Raw genomic sequence first — 12005 nt, 5'->3', positions numbered from 1 at the left:
ACTAGACTAAGATGTTCCACTGCTAAGAACTAAATAATGTCAGTGTTTTCACAATTTGCTAAAAACCATTATCAGTAGAATATCTTCAATTTTCAGTCTTTTGCTCCCACGAATTTTTCTTAAACCACCTTGGGTGCCTACTACCACTTGTCTGCTGTCCTAGAAAAACAAAATGAATGAATACACACCAAATACATATTCATGGCAAAATTTAAGAGAAAGCAATCTTATTTAGTTTAAAGCTTGAATTTTTCATGGATGTGTACCACTAAAGGATGTGCAAATTTACCCAGATCTGCCACTTCAGAAGAACTTAAAATCAATTTTCATTTTGAGTTAAATCATAATTCAAATGTCATTAAAATATATTACCTAGAAGGAATTTATTAGGGTGCTAAGATATTGCTGAATAAACTTAAAAACCTCTAAGATATGAAAGTCACTGAAAAAGAATTCACATAAATATGTATCAATGACTGATGATAATTCTGATATTAGAACTGATATATAGAATTCCTCCAGTTATATTTATTTTTTCTAGGTTAACTCTTTATTAAAACATAGCATACATGCAAAATAGAACATAAATCATAAGCCTGATGCATTTTCACAAAGCGACACGTGTGTAATCAGCAACTAGATCAAGAAATAGAACATTAACAGCTCCTGAGAGTCCCCTCCCAATTACCCCTACCCCAAGAGATTTATCTTTATATTAACAGGGAAGCCCCAAAGGCAAAAAGTCTAAATCCAAAGCAATGAATATTTATTAGTGGAATTTAGGGAACTGTAATAGGCAGATCTTGGGAGAGAATCTTCCAGTGCTCATCAAACCATCACTCTGTCAATAAACAAAGGCTGGCCCTGCTTCTCAAGACAATTATAACAGCTAACACTTATGGAACACTTACAATGTGCCAGGCACCTTGCTTAACATTTCATATTTCATTTTCATAACAGTTCTATGGAAATAAATGAAATCCATCCCTCTATTCCTTAAACACATATGAATATAAACAATTCACACAAAATATTCTTTATAATATGGTTTATTCTTCATGCTACTTTAATTCAAAACTGAATACATGCAATAACTATCTCTTAAAATCTTGATGCTTATTCCCAGATTTTAAGAAACATGAAAAAATAACATAAGCAATATGAAAAATGTGAAAGAGTTTGATTCATAACGTATCCCTAGGTAGTACAACTGAGGATAAAGACTACACTGAAAATAAATTGGGGAGTTTGTTAGTATCACAAGGTAACGAGAAAGATAAAAGATAATTAAGGTGTTAAGTTTTAGATGCTTGAAAGAGGTTTTGGACTTAGGGAAATAAGTGTTGACATCAATTGATAAAAAGTTCATATTGTTTACCCTTCCCTGAACCACCTCTAAACTTATTTTAAGTATAAACTTAAGCTAAATTATGTGTAAAAGCCTTGTTTTCTAATTGTTTCCTGAAGACCAGATTCATCTCTACTTCAAGACTCTGATTTCTTTAGGGTGGATATTGCCATATTCCTTTTGTACTTTTCACTAGTACACTTCTCTTCTCATAGAGGGCACCCATCACTTAATATTTGACAATAAAGAGTTCCTAAGATAAATAGGTAAAACATTATAAATGACATACTAGAGTAAAACCATGGCTCTCTGACCTCCCATATTTTTCTGACAGTGACACAAAGGACAATATTCAGAGATATGACTGCCATTTAATGACAACTAAATAATGCTTTAGAAGAGAGGCCAGACAGGTAACCCAAGGCAGTGAAGCTGACCAGCAGGAACCACAGCGACCTAAAGAATGAATAAACCCACTCTCAAGAGGACAACCACAAATCAGCTTCAGCCAACTTCTGCCATGAATAATATGGCTCAGTATTGCCAGGTTATCTTTTGATTTTTTAAAGAGAAACTGGTAATCCAGATTTTTGTATAAAAGATCTTGACTTTTAGGTATTTACAACTGACTCATGTTAAAACTACAACTGTGTGGGTCAAACAAAGCATCACTAAAGTCAAACTCAGCCAGTATGCTGTTAATCTACAGCTAATCTGTTTCAGTATTTAAAAGCTGATTCTTTTTCTTTATATCATCACTTTTGATCTCTAGAACAACTGTTTGAACTGAATATTCTCATACATATTTTACCAATGAGGAACTCCTCTAAAGTAATTAAGCCAATAAAAGATGAAGTCAGGAATTCAAGTCACATACTCTATCCACTCATATTATATAGTTTCCTTGCCTTATAGCCACAGTTCCTAACTTCTGTGTATGTCGGGGGAGGGGGGAGTGTTAGGAGATGAGGAATAGCAATAAGCCTCTATGGGAATCTGATGAAAATCACAGACCAGCCATAGATCCTCTCCACAGAAAAATGCATACATGAGGATACATATCAAATACTGTATAATTGCAAGGGATTCACAAGCCCCTGAAGCTGATCAATGCCTACAGCATATGAGATAACTATAAGGGACAGAAATGTACTCAAAATATCTGTAGCTTTACTTAATGATAAGCATAAATTTATAATCAATAAGTCTATCAAAACTATTCTGATCTTATTTACATTTCTAATTACTCTACTGATAAAATTAATAAATTCCACCTTTTTATTACTTATTTTATTAAACAGTGTTTTATTTACCTTCAAACAAGTTTTTTTTAAAGTATAAAGTGTTTGAGTTTCAAAGGGTTAAGCCTAGTTCTAGAATTATAGAATCTGCTGAATAATTTCATGTTCATGCTTTCTATATGCTTCCAAATATCAAATGTATTCTTTTCTAAGGTGCTACGATTCCAGGCTAAATACAGTCGTTTCCCCTTATCTGGCAGATACATTCCTAGACCCCTAGTGGATGCCTGAAACCTCAGATAGTACCAAACCTTATACATACTATGTTTTTATCCATACACACATACCACTGTGATATAGTTTAATTTATAAATTAGGCACAGTACAAGATTAACAACAATAATAATAATATAGAACAATTATAACAACATACTATAATAAAAATTACTGTAGATCTTAGCAACCTCAGCATACGATTTTTTTCCTCCCCTAATTAAGTCCAGAACTTTCACCTTTTCCCTTAAAGCAAACACTTTATGGCTTCTCTTTGACATATCTGAATTGCCAGCATCACTACTCCTGTGCTTTGGGGCCATTGCTAAGTAAAATAAGGGTTACCTAAACACTGCTATCCTGCGACAGTCGATCTCATAATCACGAGGGCTACTAAGTGACTAATAAGCGGGTAGCATACACAGCATGTATACTCAGGACAAAGGGATGATTCACGTCCCAGGCAGCATGCAGTTGGACAGGGTGAGATTTCATCATGCTACTCAGAAATGCACACAATTTAAAACTTACAAATTCTTTATTTCTAGAATTTTCCAATTAATATTTTCAGGCCATGGTTGAGTGCAGGTAACTAAAACTGAGGAAGGTGAAATCTCTGATAAAGAGGGACTACTGTAGCTTCTTTCTTTTGGTTATCCTTGGTTTGGAAACCTCATCACCAGTTTTACCACTCACTTATTCTCTCTGGATATCCTTCATCTATGTTATTTTCTTCATGTTTATAGTACAATTACTTATATTACATGAAGAGTAGAAAAACATTTCGTATTTTGTACTTAATACTTTTTCTGTCAATGTTGATCACTTTTCTGACTATTTTGGCTGTAGCATCACATAATGTCAATATCTTCATAAAAGAATCCAAAGTTACTATCATTTACTTCCTGGGATTTAAACTAATTCAAGTAACTCCAAAACCCACACCCTTACCCATATACTACACTGATCAGACTACATTAACTGTAAATACAATTTCAATTCTATTTTTCATTTGTGTACTTTCCAATATTTGCTCACACCAAAGTTTAATAACCACCCTTTTGGGAGTGGCGCCACTTGATGCCTCAGACAGTCTTCCTGTTGTCACTGCCCATAAGCTCATCATTTCATGACAGCAAAAAGTGGTGTCATTTACAAACTTAGGGATTTCAATATTTATTCCTTTATCTGGATATAAATTGTGAAACTAGCACTAGCCCAAATCCAAAATTTATTCTAGTGGATCCCGTTACTCAAACTCTTCTATGAAGTGAAGCATTTGCTGCTAAGCATTTAGCTTATCAAGTATAGAACATCCCATGTCTTCCCTACCACATGCCAGTCTATCTTTTGATAGGTTTTATTGCCGAGCCCTGATAAGTGCTTTCTGAAAGTCTAAGTAAATTACATTCATTGGCATTCCTCATATACACACGACTATAACCCTTCGAGAATAATGGTAACTACTACTTATTGTCTACCATGCACCAAATACTGTGCTAAATTGTTTACGCTATGTTATTTAATCCTTAAAAACTCTGAAATGTACATATTATTATTACCATTTATATATAAGAAAACTGAGGTTGAGAGCTTAGAGAATGTTTCCAAAGTTACATTAGATATATAGGTGGTGGAGGCCAGAATACACGTCCAGGTTTTTCCAAAGCCTCAGCATAGTGGACCAGCGTAATTAGCTCTGTACACAAAGATAGAATTTTACTTTCTCCCACATTACAGTGACTTCAGTGTTTGTGATAAATTAGGTCCATCTGCCCTGGATGAAAGTCAGATTTCCTATTCTACAGTTTCTATCCCTCACTCTGAGTCCTTAAGAGTGAGGATCATATGGAAAATGAACCTATCCTCAAGGATAATGACTGGTTTTATTTAGATAAATCTAGCAAGAGTCTCTCTGCTTCAAGAAGAATAAAACTAACGGCTGAAAACCTTCCTAATGTCTTCCACAGGACTAAGAGTGTATTCAAACATCTGGGTTTATTGTGGTTATTATTGTTGTTGTTTTGCTTATTTTTGTTTATTTTCATTCTTGTAGCTGGATCATCTGATTCTCTGACTCTGAAGACACAATTCCAGCATTTTGAGAACTTCCACAAATGAAAGGTTTGTAAGTACCTGCAAAGAGTTTTTCAAAGGCTATTTTTTATTCACTGAATTTGGGGTTCACGCCCTTAAAAAGAGAATATCTATATCCAAGTTATATGAAAATATATTCTTGAGAAAATTTTTATAATCCTAAACTTTGTGATTTGAAAAATTAATTCTAAGACTACTGCATACCTGAGAAAGAAGAGGAAAGGAGAGAGGAGATACTATTTGAGAGAAAGGCATGGAGAAACCAGACAAGAACTATGTCATACTTTTGGAAAATGGGACTGACAAAGGAGAGAATCTGCACAGCCAGCACTAGCTGTCCCACTGTGGGGAGCCTTTGACAACAGAGTATGATAAAGAAGAATAAACCAGAGACACTGTTGAAGGTCTTCTGCAAATACCTCCTCCATTTATTCTACCAACTAGATATTAATTTTGCTTAATAAAACCCTTTTATAAAATATAAATATATCCTTGGAGAGTTTGACCTATTGGTTCTTCATACCTTTACTGTGAGTTACTACCATCAGATTGCCTACAACATAAGTAAACTTTTGGAGAATGTGAGTTTTAACTGGGTGTTTTAATTGAGACATGGAACACTCCAGAGTAAAAACCACAGAGGTCTCTGGACAGTCTAAGGGCAGCGTGACTGAGGAAGATGGAATGATGAGACACTAAGGAAGGACAGGGTTGGGGGAAGGAAGTGAAAAACTACCTACTTCACAATTTTGCCACAGAAAAATAAGAGGTTATGATTCAATGACCTCAAAGTTTCCTTTCCGCTCTATAGTTGTGTGACGGCTATTATGCAAAGAATGAATGTTTTACATACCAAATCATAATATGCTATATTTTCCCTCCTGGAATCAACAGCATCCAACATATCAAAGCAAAAGAGCTGCCTTTTCCACCTCAACAACATAAAAAAAGAAAAATTTATCAAAACTACTTCCAGAGGACAAGCAAAAGGAAATCAAAAGAAATCATAGGGGAGTAAATATCTTTCTAATAAAGAAATTAATAACACACCCTCCAAAACTTTAATAATCAGTATTAGATAATTGAATGAACGAAATCGGAGGTCCAAAGGAGATACAGATCATGAGAATGGTTCAAAATTTCTCCCAAGGTACACACTAAATAAGAACCCTCATCAGCCAGACACAGAAAAAGAGAAAAAAAGAGAGACTATTTCCCCATGAGCCTCAAGGCATTCCCTTCCCCCTGTGTAGTAGTTTTGTACTTTGCTCTCTTCCATTTGCCACTTTATTTTTTTTTCCACTTCTGCATCATCCACCAGTCACATCTGTCTCCAGAGTCACCCCTGCAGACCTGGTCCACAAAGTTTCCCCTTTTGCCCGCTCATCTCACTTATATCTCTCTGCCCAGGGTTTACCCACATCTGCTCGACTCCGGCTCCTTCCACTGACCCCAAGGACTCCAGGGAGGGCAGCGGCTCGCGCTGGGCACCCCATTCTCCCGCAGAGTAAGGGGGTCTGTGGGAACACAACTTGGAGAGGTTTGCGCCTCCACACACCCCCATACCCAGAGCTCCCCGTTTTCCCCGGGGTCATCCTCACTCACAGCGCACAGTGTGGAAGGCGCAGCGCGGATGTTTCTCGAAACTCTCGCCTAACTTGAGGACCCGCTCGCGTCTGTCATTGTGCGAGCGTCCCGCTGCTCCATTCATCATCCTCGGGCTCCGACTTCACCTCTGCTCGCGGCGCTCGCTAACATCTGCCACCTCAGCCCGAATCAGCCGCACTTGTTGCGGCCGGCGCAGCCACCTCAGACTCCGCCCCGCGCCCGACGCGCACCGCCCCACCGGGCGTCTCTTGCATGCTGATTGGTTGCCTGGCGAGGGGCGCCCCGCCCCTTGGCTCGGAGGATCCTGGTCCCGCCTCCAGGCTTCTTGCAGTGTTGCGACGCTGGGCGCCCCGGGAAGCCGCGCAAGTGAGGTGCGTGGTGGGAGCGGGGTCCTTTGCTGGAGGAACGGCAGGCGAGGATGAGGTAACCGTCCCAAGGTGGCGGCTGGGGAAGGAGAGAGCCCCAGCACCCCAGGCTTCTGGGCCAACAGACCCAGCGCGTAGGGACTCTTCAGGGGAGACTCGGCCTGCTCCACGCTCTTTTATGTGGAGGTCTGGTGTGGAAACTGAGGCCCGGGGCGGGGGCGGAGTCTGGGCACAAGGCCGGGCGTCTTGCCCCAGGCGTGGTAACGCCACCGTAGCTTGGTCTAGAATCCGGAGTAGAGAGTCCGCGGCCTCAGAGGCTCGGTGCCTGGCCCTGCCTGGCGGCGACGCCGTTACCTCGGCAATCGTTTTCTGACCTTCTGTCCCAGAGGAAGTTCCCGGTGGTGTTAGGACCGGCACAGGGGACGTGGAGGGAGAGGGAAAAAGCTTGGGAATTAGGAACTGCGCATGTTTAGGATCGGTTGCAACTCGATTGCATCGGTCGGCCTGCTTTCATTGATTTCCTCCACAGTGATCAGTGGAGGCAGTGACGGCGCGGCCGGCAAGACGCGGTTCCCAGAGGATCCAGGCCCGAGCTCCTGCTCTGGCTCAGAGTAAGAGCATAAATAGTTGAAAAATAATTGTTTTCTCTGTCAAAAGTTCGTGAGTTTAATGGGAAAGATGAGAGAAGCACGGTATTCGAGGAGAAGTACCTACGTGAAAGTTTACAAATCGTTGCCCTGTGAGGTGGTGGTCGTTCAGGGTAATTACATAATCAAACTCTACGCCTTCACTTCTGCATCCGCCAAATCTGCCCGTTTATTGTTCCAGGCGCGTAGATGAACGCGTCTTTCTCAGCCTGTCTGTCTGTCTAAATTCTACTCTCTTAAGGCCTGTAAGTCTGTTTCATGTGGGAAAGTGCTCAGGTTCTGGAGCCAAGAAATTTTGGGTTGGAACCCCAGCTTCGAACTCTACAGTGTGACTTTGTGCAAACCGAAGTTATGTGTGCTCCTCGCTAAAACTGGGGAAAAAATAATAGTACTTAGACCTTAGAGTTGTTGAGAGGGTTAAATGAGTTAATACATGAAAGCATTTAAAAGAATTCGCGGCATATAGTAAAAGTTGTCCAAAAGGTTGTTTTTATTGAGGCTTAACTCTGCTATCATGCAATGTTTTAGGAGCATCCTTGGTGGCTGCCTTCTCTTCTAAATCGTGAATTACTCTAGGAGGTAGGAATTGCTATTTTCTTTACAGATAGGGAAACTTGTCTTCTGACTGTGGTCTGTATTATTATCGTCTGTATCATCTATTTGGCACTTATATATAATTATTTTACGTGCTTGTGTGTGTGTGTGTGTGTGTGTGTGTGTGTGTGTATACTTTTCTTTCCCACCCAGAACATGAGCAGGGAATCTGTCCTGTATAAAATTTTTGTGACCCTTTCATCTAACATAGTGCCCTACACACATTTGGTGATAATAGTAACGTTTCAGTGATGTTTTATTATGTTAACCAGAGAGCAAGAACAGTGTTTTAAGCCTGTTTTACCTAAAAAAGACTTCCAATCAGAAGTCTGAGTTTCCATTTTGTGACAAGGAGAAAAGCACAGGGTCAAGAAATTGTGTTCTGGAATGCCCAAAGTTTGTGCATTTATTCATTCTTCCAACATGTATTTAAGTACCTGCCACATGCCAGGCGCTAGTCTAGCCTCCGGGAACGTAGTGGGGAACCAGAGAAATAAGAAGGCAGCCACCAAGGATGGTATGAGTATTGCCCTCGTGAAGCTTACTTTCTATTGTGAATTTTCTCCAAACATAGATTAAAGTGAATTCTGTTGTACTAGCCCAGAAATAAATAAGTAGATTAATGAACTAAATAGATTCTAAAAATATATCCAAGTGACGTTTCAGACTGCTTCTGTTATATCTCTTCATGACAGGTTGCCTCAGGAATTTATGACAGCTATGTGCATTTGTTCTTTTTTCACCAATCTATGATGTCATCTAACTTAAAAAATTTAGATTTTGGGCTAGCCTGGTGGTGTGGTGATTAAGTTCGTGTGCTCTACTTGGTGGCCTGTGATTTGCTGGTTTGGATCCTGGACACGGACCCACACACCGCTATCAAGCCATGCTGTGGTGGTAACCCACATACGAAATAGAGCAAGATGGCAGAGATGTTAGCTCAGGGCCAGTCTTCCTCAACAACAATAAATAAATAAAATTTAGATTCCTTTCTTACACCATTCACAAAAATAACTTACATGTGTACTGAAGATATAAATAAAGATATAAGTAGATGAAGATAAGTAAAATAAAACTATAAAAACACTAGAAAAAATTAGGAGAATCTATGTTACCACTTAGGGTAGGTAGAACCCTTCTAAGCATGACACAAAAGCAGAAGCCATAGGGATAAAGATTGTTATACTTGACTATATAAAAATTGTAAAACTATGGTAAAGACACCATAATCAAACTTAAAATAATAAATGGCAGACAAGGAGAAAGTGTTTACAGCAAATATAAAGGATAAAGGTTCATATCCATGTATGAAAAGCTTAAAGCTTCCACAAAAGAATAAGACAAGCCAGTAGAAAAATTGTTAACGGATATGAATAGAAAATATATAAGAGAAGAAATGGCCAGTGAACATGAAATGTACCTAACCTCCCTAATAATCAGAGAAATACAAATTAAAACAAGATGCCATTTTTCATCTAACAGGTTAGCAAAAATGTAAATGAGAACATTATGTATTAGTTAAAGGCATAGTAAAATGAGCACCTGCATATGTTGTTGGTGGAAGTATAAGTTAGAACACCCATTTTGGAGAAAAATTTGGCATCTAATCAAAATTTTTTTGTTTTTGAGGAAGATTAGCCCTGAGCCAACTACTGCCAGTCCTCCTCTTTTTGCTTAGGAAGCCTGGCCCTGAGCTAGCATCTGTGCCTATCTGCCTCTACTTTATATGTGGGATGCCTACCACAGCATGGTGTGCCAAGTGGTGCCATGTCCACACCCGGGATCCAAACTGGTGAACCCCGGGCCACTGAGAAGCAGAATGTGCAAACTTAACCGCTGTGCCACCGGGCTGGCCCCCACCTAATCAAAATTTAAAAAATATGTGTCCTGCAACCCAGTCATCCAACTTCCAGGGAAATTCACCCTAAAAGTACTAGCATGAGTGCATAAAGACATGTACGTTGATATTCATTGCAGCATTGCTTGTAATAGCATACACTCTGAATAACTTCCAGTAGACAGGATGTTTAAATATACTTTGATGTACACTTACAAAGGAAGCATAACATAATGCAGCCATTGGAAAGAATGAGATAACTCTATGTTTACTCTCTTAGAAAGTTGTATGCCTACTCTGTGCCAGGACTTGTTCTGGGCTTTCTTTAAAATATTTCCATGAAATGTTTTTTTTAATGTCTGCTGCCAGTCCTCCTCTTTTTGTTGAGAAATATTGGCCCTGAGCTAACATATGTGCCCATCTTCCTCTACTTTATATGTAGGACGCCTGCCACAGCATGGCTGATAAGCCGTATGCAGGTCTGCGCCCAGATCCAAACCAGTGAACCCTGGGCCACCAAAGCGGAGCGTGTGAACGTAACTGGTTGGCCCTGGGCCAGCCCCCAGAAAACTTGTTTTTTCGTGATTTATATTTTACCTAATAAGGGATGATTTTTGTTTTAGGCCAAATCTTCAATATAAAGGATAGATTGTGGTGCCAGTTATGAAGAGTAATAGCTAAAAAAGTGAGTGAGAAGTAGGTTATTTGGGAATATGTTTTGTATTTTTACTGTTTTACTTGGGAGAGAATATAATGAACATTGTAATTAAAACCACAGACTTTGAAGTCAGACTGATCTGAGTTTGAATACTGACTCCACCACATGCTGGTGTAACCATGACAAATTTCTTCTTCAAGCTTTATTTTTCTTACCTGTTAAATGGAGATGACTGCAGGCTCTACCTCACAGTCCTGTTAGGATTAAATAAGATAATGCACATAAAAGCACTTAGCACAGTGCTTAGCTCATAGTAAACACTTAATATATGTTAGCTTTTATTAATTGTAATAAACATTATGCTTTTTTTAAATGATGATATCTTTGAGCTTTGAATGCCTTAAATTAAAACTTTTTATAAAGAAAAGTTTTAGAAACAAATTGAATTGGGATGTGGAATTTTTAAAAATTTTAACATAATTGATTTTATTCACTGTGCTGTTTATTAACAATCTTTGGTTATCTTATAATTACTTAACATTTCTGAGTTGCATGTTGGGGATCCCCAAGATCAACTCCAGTTTCAGTGATTTGCTAGGAGGGCTCACAGTTTTCAGGATGTATAGTCATATTCATGGCTATGATTTATTACAGTGAAAGAATACAAAGCAAAATCAGCAAAGGGATGTCGCACATTGGGTGAAATCCAGAGGAAAGGAGGTGCAACTTCCAAGGGTCCTCTCCCCATGGGATCACTTAAGACATACTTAATTCCTCCTGCAGTGAGTTATGACAACATTGAAGTGTTGTCTACCAGGGAAGTGCACTGGAGACTCAGTGACCAGAGTCTTTATTGGAAGATAGCCATGTAGTCATCCTCTGCTGTTACGTACCAGAATTCCAAATTTTAGGAAGGAAAGCAGGTATTCAGCTTAAACCACATTGTTTTTACAAACAGTTTAAGCACAGTAAACCACTCTTATTAGAGAATGGTGGAAACCCTCCTGAAATCCAATTTCCTAGACACCAGCCAAGGGCCAGCCTTTGAAAGGATAGCAGTCTCAGGCTTGTGTTAGCTCTTTTCTGCACAGTTTCTCTTTTATGATAAAAGAAAATTCCTATTCTAGGATTGTTGTGCAGATTACAGAGTGAATGTGAAGCACCAAGCACAGTTCCTGACTCTTAGTGCACAATAAACAACACCCACAGTAGCTGTTATAGTAAGGTATAAGGGTCTCTAGCTCTTTTAGAGGTACACTAATTAGAAAAACCAGAGTTTTCTATAAGGAAGAAATGGAAAAATCTATCCTTAACTTCTCAAACAAAGCAGGCAAAGC

At 39.0% G+C, this 12005-nt stretch overlaps 2 protein-coding genes across 10 annotated transcripts in view; one reads left to right on the top strand and one right to left on the bottom strand.

The window, feature by feature from the left end:
- EAF2 (ELL associated factor 2) overlaps positions 1–6686 on the bottom strand; it is a 41523-nt gene extending 34837 nt beyond the window's left edge. Inside the window, exon 1 of the mRNA XM_046659693.1 lies at positions 6565–6686. Coding sequence (XP_046515649.1) covers positions 6565–6673 — 109 coding nt within the window. The 5' untranslated portion in view covers positions 6674–6686. The remainder of the gene's footprint in view (positions 1–6564) is intronic.
- A 212-nt stretch (positions 6687–6898) lies between these two features.
- Positions 6899–12005, top strand: part of IQCB1 (IQ motif containing B1) — a 44647-nt gene continuing 39540 nt past the window's right edge. The window contains exons 1-4 of one of the 9 annotated variants that reach the window (XM_046657641.1): positions 6906–6990; positions 7462–7543; positions 8108–8158; positions 10634–10695. The gene's annotated coding sequence lies outside the window, so the exon portion shown is untranslated. Of the gene's footprint in view, positions 6991–7461; positions 7544–8107; positions 8159–10633; positions 10696–12005 lie in introns of all 9 variants that reach the window. The other 8 variants (XM_046657643.1, XM_046657642.1, XM_046657639.1 and 5 more) reach the window with 8 other exon arrangements.

The sequence above is a fragment of the Equus quagga genome, chromosome 4, assembly GCF_021613505.1.
Source record: "Equus quagga isolate Etosha38 chromosome 4, UCLA_HA_Equagga_1.0, whole genome shotgun sequence".
In the NCBI taxonomy this organism is placed as follows: domain Eukaryota; kingdom Metazoa; phylum Chordata; class Mammalia; order Perissodactyla; family Equidae; genus Equus; species Equus quagga.
Note: the sequence above shows the minus strand (reverse complement) of the source record. Positions and strands in the feature narration are given on the sequence as shown.